At 37.5% G+C, this 22,366-nt stretch overlaps 1 protein-coding gene across 2 annotated transcripts in view; it reads left to right on the forward strand.

Annotated features, from left to right (window-relative positions):
* Positions 1-1,486: 1,486 nt before the first annotated feature.
* The window catches only part of Znf354c (zinc finger protein 354C), a 43,140-nt gene continuing 22,260 nt past the window's right edge, over positions 1,487-22,366 (forward strand). The window contains exons 1-5 of one of the 2 annotated variants that reach the window (XM_040272086.2): positions 1,503-1,612; positions 2,905-2,963; positions 5,894-6,020; positions 7,614-7,646; positions 17,210-18,631. In XM_040272086.2, coding sequence (XP_040128020.2) covers positions 2,931-2,963; positions 5,894-6,020; positions 7,614-7,646; positions 17,210-18,631 — 1,615 coding nt within the window. In that variant the 5' untranslated portion in view covers positions 1,503-1,612; positions 2,905-2,930. Of the gene's footprint in view, positions 1,723-2,904; positions 2,964-5,893; positions 6,021-7,613; positions 7,647-17,209; positions 19,405-22,366 lie in introns of those variants that run through there. The other variant, XM_078049883.1, reaches the window with a different exon arrangement.

Raw genomic sequence — 22,366 nt, forward strand, 5'->3', positions numbered from 1 at the left:
GAGGGAGAAGGGGGCCTATCCCAAAGAGTGAGATTATTTTGCCTTTTTATATGTCCTAGGCTTTCTTTGTTTTCCTGTTCTCTTCCCCTTATCTCTCTCCTTGTGACTAGGCCCAGCAGATGCTCAGTGGGATGGCCAAAGGGTGAGAAGCAGATGGGCTTCAGGGGCCAAGGTGGAGTGATCTGGGAAAGAGGCCAGGCTCAGGAAGCATTAAATAACAACTTTTACAACTCCCTTGGACAGGTTACTTTAGCAGGTTGGAGCTGGGGCAGATTATCCTGATAAGGGTGGAGGAAGGGTTCTGAAGGCATTTCAATCCCTTAGGGACAGTTTCCAACTTCTCAGATTCACTCAAATTGGACTCTTTGATAAGACCTGACTAGATGTACCTATCTATACTGACTGCCTGTTAATTCTGGCTTCAGTTTCACTCCCTAAAAGTATCATTGAATGAGTTGGTGTTAATTTTAATGAGTCTCAGTTATCATTTAAAAAAAATTTTTTTTTTTGGATCAGGCTTTTGCTGTTGCATTTAAGAACTCTTAATGCAAAATCACAAAGATTTTTCTCATTTTTTTCTAAAAGTTTTTGTTTCGTTTGAAACCAGGAATAGAACTCAGGGGCACTTAACCATTGAGTCTCATCCTCAGCCCTTTTAATATTTTATTTAAAGACAGGGTTTTACCAAGTTGCTAAAATGCTGAGGCTGTCTTTGAATTCAGATCCTCCAACCTTAGCCTCCCTAGCCACTGGGATTACAGGCCTGCGCCGCCCTGCTCAGATGCTTTTTATTGCCTTATCCCAATGGTTACATCAAAAGAATGCGGAATGGAAGTGGTAAAAGTAGACATTCTTTCCTTGTTCCTGATTTGAGAGGGAAAACAATCATTCTTATTCATTAAGTATGTGTATGTATTTATGTGATATCTATATATCTAAAATTTAACCTTTTTTATTTTTTTTTAAAAAAAAGGTGGAGCTGGGAGTGGTGGCGCATGTCTTATAAGCCCACTTACTTGGCAGGCTGAGGCAGGAGAATCACAAGTTCAAGGCCAGCGTCAACAAGTTAGCGTGACCCTGTCTCTAAAGAAAAAGGAAGGAAAAAAAAAAATAATAAGGCATGGAGATGAAGCTCAGCAGTAGAGGCACCATTGGTTCAATTTCCAGTACTGGGGCGGGATGGGGGACAGAAAATTGACTTTAACAGCCCTCTTATCTCCTAAGGATAATCAGTAGTAACTTCCACATTTTCTTTCTTTAATATTATTGTCATTATAATTACGAATACATTGAGTGCATAAAGGAAGTGAGGTGGTCTAAATGAAAGACAAGGCTTCAGCCTTCTGTGACCCCAGCCAGGTCGCTTTCACTAGCACGGATTCCATTGTTTCCTTCTCAGACACCGTAGAAAAGGTGTGTCGCGGAGACCTTCTGGGAAATGTAGTCTGAAAGGAAAAGCGCTGCTGTTCAGAAAGGGAAACCCGTTGGCTCTCCCTTGCGCATGCGCAGTGGTACTGGTGGTTTGGCGGTGGCGGGGAGAAATGTCTCTGTGTTAGGTGTTCTCGCTTCCAGGTCGGTGTGCAGCTTGGCGTCCCCACCCAGGTGGACTAAGGTACAAGCTGCCAGCGAGGGCGGGCCCAGGGCGCAGGGCTTCCTTGGTGCGGCTAGGACAGAGGGCCGGTCGCGGGTGAACCCTACGCGTCCCAATTGCGGCCTCGGCAGGTGAACAGGACTCGGGCAGGGGGCGTTGCCTGGGAAGGTCCTCCCGGGGAGGCCGGAAGACTGCGTGACACCACTTAACCTCCGGGCCATTCTCAGGCCATTCTCCTGGACAAGTAGTCCCCAGAAAAGAGACTTTAGGGAACTGTGTCCTTCCTATTCAGGGTTGGTGAGTCCCCGGGCGGTTTTCAGCAGTCAGCGATTGTTGATTTAACATCTCCCACCCCCATCCTCCAGAGTTTAAACTTCGTTTTTGTCAGTTTTACTCGTTTGGCAGTATTTTTCTACAGTGACTCCTAGAGTGATTTAACTATATATTTTTTTAAAGTACATTTTTTTTTAAAGTTAATTTTGTCCATTTGCTAAGTTACTTTCTTTTTCCTCTAAATTTTTAATTTGATTTTTGGGGGTCGGGATTGTGGGGGTGGAACCCAGGGCTTCACACATAACGCACTGTATCATTGAGTTATATACCCCCATCCCCTTTTCTCTAAAGTTTCAATTCATTTCTAGCCGGTGATGTACCCCTTGAGCCCTTGTGTGCATTGAGGGATGAGGATGGGTGGATCAATTCAGTGAAGAGGAAAATCATTTCTAAACTCTATTGATGTAATAGTTATTGCACTATTTTAAAATAGCATGCTTTTAATTCTTAGAATGTATCCATCATAAAAGGTCAGTTCTAATGTCTTTTGCATTTAGGAAACTTGGTAACTCTTTTTGATAAAAGAAGTAGAATTTCTAAAAGGAAAATAAGAGAGGACTAATTTTTAGTTGATTGTTTCTGAAAAACGGTATCCATTCTTCCGATGCTATTTTTCACCTCAAGTAATATCCAAATGCCAATGTGTGAAATGTTAATGTCTTTTCACTTTAACACCTGTGAGCCATGTGTCACTGTGCCCTTTACTTTGTTATTGAATATCATACGGTTTTAATCCCTTAGCTTGTTTCATCTTTATTCACAATGACTGGCAGAAAGGCCCAGTAACTTGGAGTACGCTTTTTGCCCACTTTTGGCTTTGGTGGCCATGCTCAGGGCCCTTTTGGCTTGGATCTGCTGATACCATTAAACCATTAAGGCTGGAAGTTCTGTTCTGGTGGAGGTTTCTAATCTGGTCTGTCTTAATGAGGGCAGAGTGCATGCAGGGTGAATAGTCCTCACAGCTTCTTTCTCTGTTTCAGGTGCCTTCCCCAGCAGGGAGGGAGAAATGGCCAGGAGTTTGCTGCCAGCACAGATTCAGGTGAGTGAAGGAGGCTTCTTTCTTGAACTGCCTTAAGGATTTATAGATAGCCTATTTGTTTCATTCATTGTTGAGTTTCTCTAGACAGTAGAGCCCCTGGAGGGACCAGAGGGCATGGTAGGTTAGGTGCTAGAAAGAAAGGTGTTTCCTTTTTTCAGGCCAGTCTGATGGTGCAGTCTCCAGTTAATAGCTAAGTACTTATTGACTAGAAATTGAATGGGAGTCCATCCCATGCCATTGCCACAGCCAGAGCTTTGTGAGGGATCCAGGTATGATGGAGCATAAACACATTGCTGTGTCAAATAATTCCCTTACTAAGGATTCAAAGAGGAGAGTCATGGTCTTTGGAACCTAAGACAACCAACGTATGAGAGTACAGTGGACCCTCCATATCTGTGGGTTCTACATATAGGGACTCAACCAACCACAGATCAAAAATATTTGGGAAAAAATAAAAGTGTGCTTGTATTGAACTTGGCCAGACTTTATTTTTGTCATTCCGTAAACAATACATTATAATAACGATTTACATTGTATTAGGCATTATAAGTAATTGAGATATGATTTAAAGTATATTGGAGGATGTTTATAGGTTATATACTATACCATTTTACATAAGGGCCACTTTATATAAAGAGTTTAAGTGTCCTCAGATATTGGTATCTGCAGGAGTCTTGGATACTAAGAAACTACTATATGTAGTAAGAGTCCAGGTGACTCCTAGAAAGATTGAAGAAAGAAACCTCCTTGTCAGCAGGTGTAACCAGGGCAGCTTCCTAGCATTGGGCAAGACCAGGCTTGTATAGTTGGTGAATGGAAGGCATCCAGAAGAAATCAAAGCTTGGGCAGTGGTTTGGGATTACATTCCCTTGAGGTGGAAAGTATCCTTTGTAGGAATTTCTTTCTTTCTCTGCACTTTGAGAGCACTTACTCTGTATTATTAATGGATTTGAGGAGATATATATTTAAAAAGAAAATTCTCCCAACACAGAAAACTTCTCCACAAAAGTAGAAGAGAAAAAAGGTAATTATTTTTATAATCAGAAACCAAATTGTTATGTACATCATATGTACTCTAAGAAGAGGTTTCAAGAAGCTCACCTTACATAGAATAAGAGGATACAACCCAATGAAATAGGTAGTTTCTACAGTTTAGACTTAAATGATAAGTTAGGCCCATCTCCTCCCCAGAAACTGGGAAATTAGCCTTTATCTTTGTTGAAAGATAAATGTTGGCGCATTTCAATTTTAAAGAGTTTATTTGAGCAAACTGCAGGCTGGAAGGGTTCTGTGATCCACCCAAAGGAGAAAGAGGAGAAAGCTTTTATAGGGTCACTGCAGAAGTAGAGCAAAGAAATTATTTGGTGAAAGTTGGACTGTCTCCATGCAGAGTTCCTGATGATGTAATTAATACACAGGTGGTGCTTCTGATTGGCTGAGCTTAAGTTTCTTTTCATTAGGAACCCAGGGTGTTGGAGCCCTCTCAGCCTAATGACCTTCCATTACATTATTTTAGTATATGTCTTGATGATTATACTCAAAGAGCTGTTAGTTCCTTGAGGGAAGTTTTCTCATTTGTGAGACTGGCAAGTGACTTAGTTAACCACTAAAAAGTTTACATATGTTTGAAAAAAGATAAATTCTGAAAAAAAAGGAATAGGAGTAAATGTATATTCCCATGTTTCCAATGGGGAGAAACAAGTCACTTCTTTTTAATTTTCTTTTGCCTTTCTGGGTCAGGGAAGGTGTCTGACCTTGTGATCTGCTTGGGTTCACCTTGGGGATGGTGAGAAGAAAATGAATTGTGACCTAGCGCTTATGCTGTAGAAATATACGCTAAGGAAAAAAGCTTTGTACACATTTCTGATGCTGTACACGAAGGGTCAACCTATCATTTGTAGAGTATTACAAAAGTGGAAACAACCTAAACATCCACCTCAAGATTAAACAAACTAGTTTATCCATGTAGTGAAATATTAGACAGCAAGTAAGAATATTGACTAGAATGCTGTTTCTCATAATGTGATTTGGATTTTTGTTTGAATGTAAAAAGTCTGAAAGGACATGCAGCAAAAAGTTAAACTTTTTCTGGTGGCAGAAAATGAGATTAACACTCCATGTTTTCTTGCTTATTGATCTTTCCTCATTTTCTATATGCATGTATGGAAATATCACAGTGAATCCCATTAACATGTACAATTAATATGTGTTATTAAAAATAGATCTATAAAAATATTCTGAAAAAGAAAAGAAAGAGCCACTAGTTCAGAGTGATGACTTGTCTGGTAGGTGGCAGTGGGATAGAGGAGCAAAGGCTTCTGAGGTGTGGATGGGAAATCCTGATCACAGCCCTCTTCCCTGGCTTTTTGTTGAAGGTTATGCAGACTACCACCCTTGGCACTCTCCTGGTAAAGCCTTGCCCAGGGCATTCTCAGAGCCTCTCCCACTGTGAATATTAATGTCCTCTCCCACAGGACACAGAGGTGGGCCATGGTGATGACAGAATCCATCACTGGGACCAACCGAACTGTGTTCTAAGGCAAGCCCAGAGGTCTCCTATCTAGTCCTCCCCAAGTGAAAGTACTAGAACCTCCTTCTAAAATCTTCTTGTGTGTCACCTGTAAGGTGAGAGTTTGGCCTAGGTAATTGTACATTTCCAAGTGTAAAGTTCTGTGTCTGTTATTTTGATTTTGTTTCATGATTTCAAGCATGCTTCTGTTTGGCTGCTGTGATTAAGCTTTCCGAGGGTGCAATATGTCACTTACAGTAAGCAAGCACATGATAAATAAGTGCTCAGTAACAAAGCCAAATTATCCAGAAATACTTGCTTTACTTGAAATCCTTAGAATCCTGAGTTGTGATAGGGTTGTTTCTCAGTTATTCCATCCAGGGGTGATCATGAGTGAGTAGAAATGGGTTTGCTGTTCCAGGAGTCTGTGACATTCAGGGATGTGGCCGTGCTCTTCAGCCAGGATGAGTGGTTGCACCTGGATTCTGCCCAGAGAACCTTGTATCGGGAAGTGATGCTGGAGAACTACAGCAACCTGGTCTCACTGGGTAAGGAGTTGTCCATGGGATGCAGAGTCCCCCTTCAAGGAGGATATTTGAAGGGCTTGGCCAGGTACAGGCCCTCTCCTCACCCCGCCATGGGTTCAGAGTGATAGCTACTATTCCTCTTGGCTATACAGAGATGTCTGAGCTTGACTGAGTTATGTCTTCTCTATGCTTTTCCTATTTCCTTCTCTCCCCAACACCGCCCCCTCTGTTCCCTTGGGTCCCATAAAATGCTACAGCTGAGAAGAGTGCATTGCCTTCTTTGATCCTGACCATCCACTAGGAGCCAAAGCCCCTCCCTGAACAAGACCTCCTTCTTACACTATCCCTCTTCTCCAGTGCCTGCAGAGCTGGTACTTTATTCCAGGATGGCCACTCATGTCTTCTTCTTAATGAACAGGGATTACATTTTCCAAACCAAAAGTCATCTCCCAGTTAGAGTAAGCAGAATATCCCCAGGCAGTGAGAAATGGAGTACCTCAAAGTACATGTCTAGGTGAGTGACGGGATAATTTGGAAATGGGCATGGCGTTTTCAGCTGCCCAGGCACAGTGAAAAGGCTGTGTGTAGGAGACACTGGCAGGGGCCTCCTCAATGTGCCAGGCCAGGTGGAAAATGCTGGGAACAGCATATCCCCTTGCACATTTTTAATTACTTGATATATTAGGTTCAGAGAGAGAGGAATTAATTCTCCCAGTATGAGTAGCTCTTTTGTCAAGTGTGTCTTATAATTTGCAGAATATGTAATGTAATGTGTAGTATGTAAATGTTGTTGTTGTTATTATTATTATTCTGGGATTGAATCCAGAGGTGCATTACCACTGAGCCACATCCTTAGCCCTTTTTATTTTTTATTTTGAGCTCACTGAATTGCTTAGAGCCTCACTTAGTTGCTGAGGCTGGCCTCAAACCCGTGATCCTCCTACCTCAGCCTCCCAATTTGCTGGATTACAGAAGTGCACCATCATGCCCAGCTGTTTATAGTTATTTTCTCTTCCATCTTTTTCCTTGCTTTTACTCGATTATTAAATTATTTTACTTTAGTGTTCTTTTATTATTTCATCTTGGGCTTTGCTTTGATTTTTTTTTCTCTGCTACTTATTACGCATGGTGCAACAATAAGAAATGAGAAAAGAAAGCATGTGTTGAGAGAAACTCAAAATGGTGGCAATAATGGAGTTTAAGCAGGAGACTTGTAAATGCTCATCATGCCATTCTTTTTTCTGTGAAAATTTTCAAAATATGTCCTACATTCTGGCCCCTGGGACATATTGCGGAGTCTCTAAAACTCTCCATGCATTGCTGCATCATAAGCTCCCACATTCTGTTCTGCTTTGAATTTTGTCTTTGTTTCTGGCACCAGAGGATTGCTGTCTTGAGCTTATCCAGAATTTATTTTTCTTGCTGGCAATAAATGGCCTTTCTGTATCAGTTCAGTCTCATGTTTTCATTCATGAATGTTTTTCTCTTTGGTTTGACTAGAATATTTTCAAGAATAAATTATTTTTCAGAGATTCATGTGTGCAATTTGTATATGTCTAAAAATCAGTTCCTTTTTTTTTTTTTTCCTTTTTGGGAATTGTCTTTTGGAGCTAGCATTCTGGCATCAGGTGTTTTTCCCCCCATCAGGTGAGTCCACTGTCTTTGGTCATTGAGTTTGTTGATACAACAAGTTCTCAGTCTGATTCTATTCTCCTGTTGGTATATAGATAATGTTACCACTTTTTTCTTTTTCTGTTTTCTGTCTGGAGTCTTACAGGATATCTTCTTTATCTTTGGAATTTAAAAAATTTGTCAGGTTTCATCAAATTAATTTTTTTTTTAGTGTTACTTGGCACTACCTGGGCCCTTTACTTTGAAGATTCATGTTCTTTTTTTTAGGGATATTTGTTTCTACTACATGTACTCTGCCACATCCCACCAACAATTTGGAAGAAATTACTACAATAATAATTATATAATAAAGTAAAAATTCATGCAGAAGCCTAGAAAATAAATTCATTTGTTGTAAGGACCAGAGTGGTAGTTATAGATTAGGTTTAGATTTGGCTGTGAACATTCTGATTGGCAAAGAAATCTACACTATCAAATTGTGTACTTTTTCAAGCACTTAAAAAAACTATTATATTTCATTCATATAAATTATACATGATATTGTAAAAGGAGAGAGGGAGGAAGAAGGGGAAGGAGAGCAAAAAAAAGGAGACTCACCTGCAATTTTTATCAGCCGTGATCAACTACTGTTAATATTTTACTGATTTTCATTCACACTATGAATATTTGAGTATTTATACATGAGAGACAGCAACAGAGTGATTGTACATATTATTCTTGAGAGTGTTTTAAATTGTGATTGTCCTTCAGTTATTCAGTTCTCAGTAAATACAGTTCTCAATAAATACTCTGCCACATCCCACCGACTACTTCATTGAAAGGCTTTTTGTATTGTTAAGCTATATGAAGCGGTCTTCCAACTGAAAAGTTGTTTCCAGTTTTTTGTTTGTTTGTTTGTTTGTTTGTTTTTAAAGAGAGAGAGAAGAGAGAGGTTTTTTTTTAATATTTATTTTTCAGTTTTCGGTGGACACAACATCTTTATTTTTTATGTGGTGCTGAGGATCGAACCCAGTGGCCAGGTGAGCGCATTACCGCTTGAGCCACATCCCCAGCCCCTGTTTCCAGTTTTTACCTACTTTTGATAGTGCTGAGATAGCTTTAGAATGTAAAGGTATAATATAAAGAGAAAAATGCTCAAGGAGTAAATAATTGTAGTATGAGCATTGTGATTGAACATTCAAGAAATGTGAATCCGCAGTCCATAAAGGATCTTTTGAAAAACTATTCATCATAATTAATGAAATTCAAACTAAAGTAACAGGATGCCATTTTTCCATTATTAAGTTACCAAGCATTAAGAAATATATTTCCAGTGATTTGCTAATGTTCTGAGTGATAAACAGTACCTTTAATGGGATTTTGATTGGTACAATTTTACTGGAGGATGGTTTAGTTTCATTAAAATCAATTCAGCATTTCTAAATTTATCTCTTTTTTAAAAATATTTTTTAGTTGTCAGTGGATTTTATTTTGTGTATTTATGTGTGGTGCTGAAAATTGAACCCAGTGCCTCACTCATGATAGGTAAGCACTGTATCACTGAGTCACAACACCAGCCCTCTAAATTTATCTTAAGAAAAAAATTCTGTAAGTATATCAAATTGCAAAGATGTGTAAAAGAATGTGTGTTATAACACAAGGGATTACTGGTGCAAAAGTTGTTTAGTAACAGGGATCTATTAAGTGATGATAAGTTCATACTTTGGACATTTTTTGTAGTCATTAAAATATTAGTGTCAATTTACACTACTGACACATAGAGAGAAGCCCAGGTTTTTAAATGAAGTGAGGAAAGCTTAGTTTCAACCCCACCCCTTTTCATTTTTTGAATTTTGAGACTGGGTCTTACCAAGTTGCCCAGATGGCTTTGAACTTGTAGACCTACTGCCTCAGCCTCCCAAGCTGCTAGGATTAATAGGCATGTGCCATTGCACCCAGCACATTTTTATTTTTTAAATAAAAGTGATACTTTTATATACGGAAAATTCTGGTGAGCTGAGTCCCATATGTCACAGGGATTGATTTGCGTGATATGCTTATGGGTAAACTATTCATTTTTATAGTTTTCTTAATTTTCTTGAAATTATTGCACTTTCCCTTTTTAGTCAAGGAAACAAAAACTTTCTTATAAAATACATTCTATTATTTACATGTTTTTATTTTTTATAAGAATACTGATAGCAGCATTAATATATACTTAAATCACATATTTCTTCAACCAATAAAATAATCAGGAAATTGTGTATTTTTCTCTTTCACATGTATGGAAACATTTGCTCGAACTCCTAACTCATCTTTACCAGAACTGTATTGACAATCATTATCATTTTCCACAGTATATCAACTTTACTACAATTTGATCATTTTAAATTAATTTTTTTTAGTTATATATAACCTTAGGATACATTTTGACACACTCACAAAAGCATGGAATGATTTGCCTCTAATTCCATCAGTAGCACTTTTTCCATTCCCTTGTTCTTTTCCCTCTACTAATCTTTCTGTAATTTATTTATAGTGTTTTAAAAATTAGTGTCTTGTGGATATACTTGATATACCCTGTGCTATATTTATGTATGTACATAGAAAAGTTCAGTCAGATTCATTCCAATGTTCTTCCCTTTTCCTATTTCTCCTTCATTCTGCTCAGTTCCCTTCATCTCTTCTACTGATCTTTAATAGTTTTCTCCTTTCTCCGCCTGTCCCTCTCTCCCTCACTCCCTCCCATTTTTTCTTTTTTCTTTCTCCCCCATCCCCTTACTTTGGATTAGCCCCTGCATATCAGAAAAAACATTCAACCTTTGACTTTGGGGGATTGACTTATTTCACTTAGCATTAATAGTAGAGACTATCAACCTCATCCATTTTCTGGCAAATGCCATAGTTTCATTCTTCTTTATGCCTGAGTAATACTTCAGTTGCAAAAGGATATTGGTCTAAAGTTTTCATTCCTTGATATTTGTTTGTCTGGGTTTGATATCAGAGTGATACTGGCTTTGTAGAATGAGTTTGACAGTGTTCCCTCCTTTTCTATTTCATGGAAAAATTTGAGGAGCATTATATTAGTTCTTCTTTAAAGGTTTGGTAGAACTCAGCTGAGAATTCCTCTGGTCCTGGGTTTTTCTTTATTGTTCATCTTTTGATAGCTACTTCAATTTCATTACTTGATATTCATCAGTGTAATTCTTCTATATCCTCATGGTTCAATTTGGGTAGGGCATATGTCTCTAGGAATTTGTTAGTATCTTCAAGATTTTGTAGCTTATTGGTATTGGAGTATAAATTTTCAAAATAGTTTCTGATTATCATCCGGATTTCAGTGGTATTGGGATGATATTTCCTTTTCTATCTCTAATTTTGTTAATTTGAGTGTTTTCTCTCTTTCTTTTGATTAATTTGGCTAAGGATTTAATTAGTCTTGTTTACCATTTCAAAAAACCAACTTCTTATGTCATTGATCTTCGGTATTTTTTTAAATTCTCAAATTCATTGATTGTTGCTCTAATTTTAATTATTTCCTATCTTGTATGGATTTTGGTGTTGGTTTTCTTCTCTTTTTCTAGGACCTTGAGATGTAATGTTAGATTATTTATTTGGTATCTTTCTATTTTTTTGATGTACTAGCTCAATGCTATGAAGTTTCCTCTTAGAACTATCTTAACACTGTCCTAGAGATCTTGATATGTTGTTTCACTGTTCTCATTTACTTCTAGGAAGTATTTTATTTCTCCCCTAATTTCTTCTGATACCCATTCATCATTCAGAAATGTATTATTTAATCTCCAGGTGTCAGAGTGATTTCTGTTTTTTATCTTATCATTGATTCTTAATTTCATTCCATTATGATCTGATCGAATGCAAGGGTAGTATCTCTGTTTGTTATATTTGCTAAGATTTGTTTTATGACCTAAAATATGGCATATTTTAGAAAATGTCCCATGTGCTGCTGAGAAGAAAGTGAATTCATTTGTTGATGGGTGAATATTCTACAGGTTTCTGTTAGATCCATACTTTTTTGTGTGTTTTTTAGTTCTGCAGAATCTTAGTTTATGTCTGGCTGATCCATCTAGTGGTTAGAGAGGTATGTTAAAATCACCCATTATTTTTGTATTGTCATCTATTTGATTAGTAATATTGAGAAAGTTTGTTTTATGTATATCAATGTACTATTGAGTCATAAATATTTACAATCATTATATCTTATTCTTGTGTGATTCCCTTAATTAAAGTGAACATTTTTGTTTCTTCTGATTAACTTTGGCTTGAAGTCCACTTTATCTGAGAATAGGTAGCCCTGTTTGTGTATGAGTCTCAAGTGAATGGTATTTTTTTCCCATCCTTTTACCTTGATTCTTGTGGATGTCTACCTGTGAGTGAGTCTCTTGCAGACAACATACTGTTGGATTTTGTTTTTTAATCCAACTGACAATCTGTGTCTTTTGATTGGAGAGTTTAGACTATTTTCATTCAGTGTCATTATGGAGAAATGATTTTTGTTTTCTGGCATTTGGAATGAATTTTTTTAGTTTCTACAAATCATAGAAGGTTTTTTTTTTCTTTCTCCATTTTCACTTCTGAAGCTTAATTTTGCTAGGTATAGAATCATTGGCATCCATTTTCTTTCAGAGCTTGATATACATTATTCCAAGCCTTCCTGGCTTATAAGATCTGGGTTGAGAAGTCAGTTGAAATCTGGATTGGTAACCAGCCATTTATCTCTTGCAGCTTTTAAAATTTTATTCTTATTCTGTATGTTAGGCATTTTCATTATAATATGTCTTGGAGTGGATCTATTGTGAATTTGTATATTTGTAGTCATAAATGCCTCTTGTATCTGAATTTCATCTTATTCTTAAGGTTTGGAAAATTTTCTGCTGTTATTTCATTGAAAAGATTGGAGCCTTCCTTTACCCCAGTAATTCTTAAATTTGGCCTCGCTTTATTTCAAGATTATGTACTTTGTCTTCAAGGCTTGAAAATCTATCTTCAGAGTGTTCTAATCTATTGGTAATGCTTTCCATTGAAATTTTTTATTATTTTTACTTACACATGACAGTAGAATGTATTTTGACATAATCATACATACATGAAATATAACTTCCCATCTTTGTGGTGGTTTCCATTGAAATTTTAATTTGTTTTTTGAGTCTTTATTTTCTGGGTTTTTGTTGGGTTGTTTTTCAGAATCTCTTTTTATTGAAGTGGTCTTTCACTTTCTGTATCTTCCCTCTAATTTCACTCCTTACATCTTTATTTTTTTATTTAAAAAAATTTTTTTTGTAGTTGTAGATGGACAGAATGCTTTTATTTTGTTTATTTTTATGTGGTGCTGAGGATCGAACTCAGTGCCTCACACATGCTAGGCAAGGCTCTACCACTGAGCCACAGCCCCAGTCTCCTTACATCTTCTTTAAGCTCAAAGAACATTGTAACTATGAACTTTTTTTTTCTCTGACATTTCTTTCACTGTGGTGTCAATGGAGTTAGTTATTTGGGATGGCTTGTTCCCTTGCTTTTTAAAATTGTTTGCATGTTTACCCATCTATTGTGAATAGTTCTCTCTTCTTCTTTTAAGTAAGGAACTACTTTATGAGTTTCTCTCTTTTAAGAGCCATGGCTTAATCCAGATATTGTCTTTAAATCAAAGTGTGACCTTTGCTGATCTCAATATCAGCACCACTTTGAGAGGTGCCACTGAACCCTGTTTACTACAGTCACTTCAGAGCCAAGCCTCATACTATTCAGCTATATGAGAAACAAAAAGCTTGCTGATATTTTTCTTTACATTTCCTCTAATCCAGATATAATCTTATAAAGTTCTGGAATAGGTAAAAAATTAATTATTAAATTTAGTAAAATTCCAATAACCTTAAACGAGTACTAAAATAGGGGAAAGAAGAAAGTTGGGCCAAAAGGAGAAGGGAAAAAGAAAGAAAGAGAGAAATAGAGAGGAAAAAATAGAAAATAATAATATGCACCACAGTGTAGAAGGAGAAATGGATGGATGGTGGGTATTTGAGGTAGTAGCTGATAATGTAAGTAGTGGGTAAGAGGAGCAGGTATAAACCAGAGCTAGGAAAACAAAGAGAGAAAGCCTGATTCCAATTAATGCTTTAAACCATTAGATGAAATACATTCAAATGGTTTGAAGGTACAATTAGAGTAACAACTATTGATCAACTCAAAGAGTGATTTGTATGACCAAAGTCAACACTGAAGTTATTTATAGTAAGCCGTGCCAAGGTGAAGAAAATTTTTGTTGAATCTTGGTTTGGATTTCATTGGCGTTTGGATATTTAGTAGATGTCCATCGTTTTTGGACTGTGAATCCTTCCAGAGTTGCTGGGGCACAGGAACCACTTCCCTAGTTGCTATAGACCTCCAACCAGGTGGTTATGGTTTTTTAGCTCAGGGACCTGCAGCTGACTGCTTGAGGGTACACTGTTGTGGCTTGGTTATTTCTGTTATATGCAGGAGTTCAGAATGCAGGCTGTGGAGTATTCCTGTGGTTGCTGTGGGTCATTGTGTGCTTGTTCCCCTATCCAGGATCCTTTTCATGGTGGTGTAGAGCCTTGTGGCTGTTAGTGAGTGCAAGATCTTTGGTTGTAGTTTTTCCATGAATATTCTGTGGTATAGAAGCATTCCCCCAGCTGACACTAGTCTCTGAGGTACTATAGCAAAGGGACTCAGGTGGTTCACCTGGATTCTGGTTTCTACTGCTCCAGGTTGTAAAACGATGTGTGTCATTTCCCTCTGTTGACTCTGATGTAAGGTCCAGCCAGTGTCTGAACAATGCCCTTTCACTCTCCAGTTATAACCTTGGGTTGGGCTGAAAGCCAGGTAAAACTAGGAACATTTACTTGCTGCTGCCTTGGATCAGGCAATTTTCTATCTTAACTGACCTCCATCTGGCTATTTTTGCAGCTGCTTTCCACTTAAGTTTCCAGGGGTATTCAGGAATTTCTCCTTGCAGCCTTCTGCCCCTGGCTGCACCATTTGGGATCCGGATCTCTCTGTCACTAGATATTCAGGCAGCTTTCTTCCAGTCTGGCGCATGATCAATGGGACTGTCCCTAGGCTTCTTATAGTGGCTTCCCCCAGTGTCAGTGATTGGGGCTGGTGCATTCTGGATGGATCTGCTTTTCTCTACTGGGGCCAAAGCGGCATTGCTGCTCCATCACTGTCTGGGTCCCATGGAAGCTGTGCTTTTCACCTTTGCCTGGGTCACAGAGGCTGAGTAGAGTGCTGAGTTAATGGCACTTCCCCTCATAGGATGTCTCCACCATCTCCCCTTGTTTGCAGTGAGGGGGAGTGGGATTCAGTGATTTGGGGCTAGGAGCATTTCCTTAGAAATTCTTTTTAGCTGAATTCTCAAGAGATCCCACTGCAGAGACCTTTCCTCTCATTTAATTTACAGCTGTCTGGACATGGGAAGATGTCATGTTGATTTAAAGGGGTGACTAATAAGGGCTCCACAAAGTGGCTGCAGACCCCAGTTCAACTTTCTTTTCACAAGTTCATTTTAAGCTGTTTGATCTGCTTCAGGGACTCTGCTGTGCCTTCCCACAAAATTTGGTAACTTTGGTCTGCCTTTTCAATGATTTTAAGTGGGTGAGCTTAAGAGTTTTCCATTCCATCTTTCTGTCTCTGTTGCCCCTCCCCCTTCTCCCTACCCTGGTTCAGGTTCAGGATTAGAGAACTCTGCACTTATTTTCTACTCTAGTAACTAATCTTCAAGTCTTTCCAGGTCTCAGGATTTGTAATGTTGAGTCTTAGAGCATTTATTTTGTCACTCACCTCCCAATTCTGCTTTTCCTTCACTGCCTGTTCTCTATGTTGTGAAGAGATTGGGAATTGCTGTCTAGCTAATTTCTGCTGTCTTCTGTTCCCTCAATTCTTTTATTTTAAATCCATAGTTTTATTGCTTGCAGTGTATCTTAAGTAATCAAAAAGATGGATTAAAATGTACTCTTCTTTTATTTCCCAGTATCAGAACTGATACCATTTTCCATGGAGCTACCAATCCAAAAGCTGGAGCTCATCCTTGAGTCACCTCTTTGACTTCTTCCACATAATCTGTTCATAAGAAAAGCTACCTGCTGGCTTATTGTATTGTCAGTAATTTCTTAAACAATCTCCCTTATGGAAATTTTAGTCCCAGTTTTTCTCAAAGAGTAAATAATTATAGTATAAATGTATAAGTGTTGTGATTGAAAATCCAGCTCTACCTCCAAAATTCCCAAATGTGCCCAGTCCCTTCCATCTCTCCCACTACCTGCCAATGCCACCTTCCATCCAGGAAGACTTTAGCAGCTTTCAGAGTGCCTCCTCTCTCTACCTGCCCTTGTTCTCTTTACCTTAACCCCACTTACAGCTCATTTATCATACAACTAGAATGGTTCTTTTTAAACAAAGAACACATACCATGTCCCTTCTATCCCCAATGATGTTTAGAAGAAATTTCAAATTCTGTACTATATCTTAAAAGAGAGTCAATGTGATATAGCCTCTGCCTGCCTGTTTTCCTCATTAACACTTTTCTTTTTCTTCTGCTTAAGACACACTCAACTTCCTTCTGTTTTGACCACAGAAAACTTATTCCTGCCTTAGGGCCTTTGTGTTAGCTGTCCCTTCTGACTGAATTCATCTTTATACCTACATTTTTGTGTGGCCTACTCTTGCATTTAGATTTTATCTTAATTTCATTTATTGCCCAGTTTAAAATATCACTGTACTTACTCTTTACAATGTTAATATTATTTTGGTTTGTTTATGGTTCTCATCAGTCCCTAGTATTTCTTTTAGAGTTGGTTATTTTTTTAAATATTTATTTTTAAGTGGACACAATATCTTTATTTTGTTTTTATATGGTGCTGAGAATTGAACCCAGTGCCTCACGCATGCTAGGCGAGTGCGCTACCACTTGAACCACATCTCCAGCCCTATAGTTGGTTACTTTGTCATTGTCAATATCCCACCGCTAGGTATAAGCCTTGTGAGAGTAGGCTCCATCTGACCTGCTCCCTGTAATTTCCAGAGACTTGATCTTTACATGATGCAGGCACACATTCAGAAATTACTGATTGAGTAAGCTAATATCTGTTGCAATATTATTTATTGCACTCTGACACTTCCCACAGTGGCACTAATGAAACCCTGTGTTTTACAGAGCTCCTTAGGGGAGGTGGTGCCTTCACGTCTTTTTCTCTTGAAATTTATCTGAATGTCCTGGGATATGAAATTTATCCAGGCTGACCTGGGATATGAAGTACAATAATAATACAGGACGTATTCAGAAATACCCTGTTCCTGATAACCTGGGCTTTGGTACTAGATCAATCCAGGTTCTTCCTCCCATTGAAGGTGCTTCCCTCTGAGTACTTCAAGCCACCGTCCTATAGATTTCTTCCAGACATGTCTATTATCCTGCTTTTTCCTCTAGTCTTTATTCCCATCCTTTCCTAAGATTTCAAGGCTATATTTATATTAACTATCCTTTTGTATTTTGATGTCACTTTTCTTTATTCTTAGTGCAAAAGAGACTAAACTTTTTTGATTACTTTATTTGCTTACTATAGGATGGGAGAACTTGTTTGAAACCACAGTTTCCAAAGAAGAAAATCTGGAAGTCATGGAAAAACTCATAGTTGATGATTTCAGATTGGGAAAAGTCTACATGAATGAGGACAAGTTAGAGAAGCAACAAGGGAAAAAGAACAAAGTTTTCAGAAAAGTGTTGTTTACCATCAAAAAAACCTGTGTGAAAGACAGAAGCTTTAAAGTCCTTGAACTTGAGAAAAATCTTGGCTTAAAATCATCACTTACTAGAAAACCTGGAATTGTTCCCAGAGGAAGGAAACCCCGTTCACAGCAGTATTCAATTCTCTTTAAACAACTGGGAGCCAACACAGTGCGTAAATGTTATAAATGTAATATCTGTGGGAAAATCTTCCTCCACAGTTCTTCCTTGAGCAAACACCAGAGGATCCATACTGGAGAGAAGCTCTATAAATGTAAGGAATGTAGGAAAGCTTTCAGCCAAAGCTCATCCCTGACACAGCACCTGAGAGTTCATACTGGAGAGAAACCTTATATATGTAGTGAATGTGGAAAAGCCTTCAGTTTTACCACCTCTCTTATTGGGCACCAAAGAATGCACACTGGAGAGAGACCTTATAAATGTAAGGAATGTGGCAAAACATTTAAAGGTAGTTCATCCCTTAATAACCATCAGCGAATCCATACTGGAGAAAAGCCCTACAAGTGTACAGAATGTGGGAGAGCATTTAGTCAGTGCTCATCTCTCATCCAGCATCACAGAATTCATACTGGAGAGAAACCTTATGAATGTAGTCAGTGTGGGAAAGCCTTCACTTCAATATCACGGCTGAGTAGACACCATCGAATTCACACTGGAGAGAAACCCTTTCATTGTAACGAGTGTGGGAAAGTGTTCAGTTACCATTCAGCCCTCATTATTCATCAGAGAATTCACACTGGTGAAAAACCATATGCATGTAAAGAATGCGGGAAAGCCTTTAGCCAAAGCTCAGCACTTATACAACATCAGAGGATTCACACTGGAGAAAAACCCTACAAGTGTAATGAGTGTGGCAAGGCCTTCTCCTGGATCTCACGCCTTAATATCCATCACAGAATCCACACTGGAGAGAAACCATATCATTGTAAGGAATGTGGAAAAGCTTTTAGTTCCCACTCAGCTGTTAATACCCATCGAAAAATCCATACTGGCGAGAAACCTTATAAATGTAATGACTGTGAAAAAGCGTTCAACCAAAGCTCAGCCCTAATTCAGCATCAGAGAATTCATACTGGAGAGAAACCATTTAACTGTAAAGTGTGTGGGAAAGCTTTCAGACAAAGTTCATCCCTTATGACACATATGAGAATTCACACAGGAGAAAAGCCTTATAAATGCAAAGAATGTGGGAAAGCTTTTAGTCAGAGCTCATCTCTTACTAATCATCAGAGGACTCATAATTGAGAAAAAATATAAATAAAATGCATGTGGCAAGTCTTCCAAATGAAGTTCATTTCATATTGAATATCATTCATTCTGGAGAGAAAGCGAAGAGCCGTTAATTTTGAGTAAAACTTCGGAAGTTAGATGACATCAAGCACCTGGACACTTCATGTTGCAGGGTAACCTTGGGAATATTAGGAAAGCTTCTGTAAAATGATTTTTTGTATGTTCTTAAGTTGTTACTGACTGAAATAGACTCTGTGAGATTGAAGGGTTGATAATATTTTATTTGCTTTCTAGTTATGTTTTAACAGCCATCAGCTTTCGCAGGCATTACTGGGAACCTGCTGGTTTAGGTAAAAGTACAGCCATAAAGCCCAGACTTCAGACAAATCTAACAGTCTACTTCTTGAAACTGCATTAAAGTATTACACAAGCCAGTTGTACCAGAATGAATATTTGGGAACAAAAATGTACACAGGTAAACTGTAGCTACCTCACTGTCACTAAAATTTGTTTTTTCATATTTGGAAAACAAATTATGTACTTGGTTGTTGTTCAAACTTTGGGTCATTTCTCAAATCTTCTAAGCCATTTACCCGAGGGGAAAATTACTCTGTAATCTATGCAGGTACGTTCTTTTTAGTTTTCTTTCCAACTACTTGTTTCACCCTCTGATTCAGATATAAAGTCATTTTATTTTAAGTCACAAAGTGTATGGTGTTTCACTTGTTTTTCTCAGAAAGTGATTACCTTTTCTGTATTGTGAAGTAAAGGTTATTCAGACAACTGCTGCTTTTGCAATTTAATTTACTTGTCAGTGTTGTTAGAACTTTATATCACATTGTAGCCATAGGGAAAACAACTCTTAGTTTCCTGGCTGTGCCTGCTTCCTTGAGCTCTCTGGTTTCAATCACCATAAAAACCCAGGACCAATGTGGAACTCAAGGAGATAAAGTGAACCAGGTGACTCAATCTTATATTCCACTTTTGCTCCCATCAGAGAAAGCTCACTCCCTCCCCACTGGGCAAACATTCAGTTTTTGTTTCAGATTTTTTTCCTCTAAAACATTGACAATTTAGCCCATTTCAGCATTTATAAAAAATGAGTCATATTAGTAAACTTCACAAACCAATATGCTAAATTCCTTCAAGTCTTCATCTCTTTTAAGTTTCTCCAAACTTAAAAAAAATTGAAAATATGATATTTGGAATGGAAAACAAGCAGAGTAGATATCAGTATATTCAGCTTTTGCCTCCTGGGAATAGTGTCATTGTTTCAGACATGTAAGGAGCAATTTTCCAGGCCATTTAATGCTCTATCTGCAAGTGCTTCTTTCCCCACGAATATTCATTTATTTCTAATTACCTAAAGTAGGAAAATTTCCAGGAAAACATATCTTTCTTAAGTATTAATAGACTTAAAATCATCAAGGAAGTTAAATCTGAATTTAAAATCCCACAAAGATAACATATGGCCCTGTTATTTTTCAAGCAAGATTGATTAAACTTTTAAGTAATATTAAGTTTTACAATCTTCCAGAAAAGATAATGTGTAAGCACAATAATTCTAATATAACCCAGAACCAAAATTAGGCAAGGAAAATGCGAAAAAGGAAAATTGCAAGTTGCTGTTATCCATGAAGAGATGTAAAAAATGCTAAACAAAAGCTTAGCAAAAGTAACCGAAAGTACCTAAACCCATTTTGTCCAATCATTCCGGATACAGAACAACTATAAAAACTTATATCAAGCAATTAATGTACCCCTTATGGTAACTGAAATAATACTCGAATATTTATTATGTTCACAGACTTGGGAACTTAGGATTTAATTGGTTAATAGCATCATGATGAATTTTGGTTTATTTACTGAAAACATGCAGAAATGTTAAAATATTAAAAACATAACTGAAGGAATAGGAGAAAGAATGAACTGTTCAGTAATGCTATAGGACATAGAAATGGTTCCCCCAGAAAAAACAAACAACAACTTGAACCCTACCCCTCACATAACAGTTGTACAAAAGGCAAAATTATAACTTTCATAAGAACATGTAAGAAATAACTAGATGGCCTTGAGGCAGGAAAGGAGTTCCTAAAACAAATGAACTGTGTGAAGTTTTTGATATATTTGCTCATATCAAAGAATTGCTTACCAAAATATACCAAAAAAGGGATGAAAAATCATGACACAAAACAGATCTTTAAGCAGTATGCTCATGGACTATTATAATCCAAAAAAGTTCAAATAATTTTTACAAATTAACATTTAATAGGAAAAAGTGATGTGGATACATAACTACAGAAGAGAAAACACCAATTTCCAAAATCATGAAATGATAGTGACTTTATTAGAGGTTTAAAATTTACCGTTGATGTACTATAACAATTACAAATGAGAAAAAATTAAGATGTGTAATAACAGTACAGAAGTTTGGGATTTATGTAGAATAACTAATTCATCCTGTACTGGAAGGAATGTATGATCATTGACATCTTTTTTTTATTATGTATTTACCTTTTTATTGATTTTTTTAAAAAATGAATGAGCAGAATGCATTACAATTCTTATTACACATATGCAGCACAGTTTTTCATAAACTATGTTGACACCAATTCGTGTCTTCGTACATATACTTTCGAGTCATGATGTCCATCACATTCCACCATCCTTGCTAATCCCCTGCCCCTTCCCATTCCCTCCCATCCTTCTGCCCTATCTAGAATTCATCTATTCCTCCCATGCTCCCCCCCCCCACTATGAGTCAGCCTCCTTATATCAGAGAAAACATTCAGCATTTGTTTTTTGGGGGGGATTGGCTAACTTCACTTGGCAATATCTTCTCCAGTGCCATCCATTTACCTGCAAATGCCATGATTTTATTCTCCTTTATTGCTGAGTAACATTCCATTGTGTATGCCACTTTTTTTTATCCATCCACTGAAGGGCATCTAGGTTGGCTCCACATCTTGCAATGTGAAACATATTCATATCATTTCATAGAGGCTTCACTGTGTGAATATATACATACTTACAGATACAGAGAATAATGGAATAATTTTAAATAGTTTGTCCATTAATAGGAGAATGGGTAAATTTTGAATATTAACACAGAACAGTGAAAATGAACTGAAACTAAAAATATGGATGAATTTGGCAAAAACGTTGAATTTTTTAAAAGTTATAGGAAACAATACATAGTATGATGAAACTTATTGCAAAATTAAGTTTATATTAGGTGATACATATGGTAAAGTTGTTAAAAACATGAAATGATTGAGAAAGTATTCTGGTTATCCATCTCTAAGAAGTCATCCCAAAATTTGTTGTCTAAACACCTTATTAATATCTATCAATATTAATATTTGGGGGCTTAACTGAGCAGTTCTTACTGTTCAGTTGATTTCTATTCTCATGACAGCTGAGGCTGAAGGCTCAACTGTACTGGATGTCCAAGATGACTGGCAGTTGATGATGACTGCTGCCTGAGAGCTCAGTTGCTCATCCTTGGGGCTTGGGCTTCTCACAGATGGCTGGTTGGTTTTTGAGATGGAGTGATCCAAGAGCAAGCATTCCAAGAGACCTAGGTAGAGGATGCAAATCTTACAAGCCAGCTTTGGGAATCAGATAGCATTGATTCTGCTGTATTGAAAGAGATGGTTCTTATCGGGGGCCATCTTTGGAGATTAGTTAACTCCTATAGTCAAAATTCAGGACAGGGATTTACTTTCAAGTGTAAGGCAAAGAA

The sequence above is a fragment of the Ictidomys tridecemlineatus genome, chromosome 1, assembly GCF_052094955.1.
Source record: "Ictidomys tridecemlineatus isolate mIctTri1 chromosome 1, mIctTri1.hap1, whole genome shotgun sequence".
NCBI classification, from domain to species: domain Eukaryota; kingdom Metazoa; phylum Chordata; class Mammalia; order Rodentia; family Sciuridae; genus Ictidomys; species Ictidomys tridecemlineatus.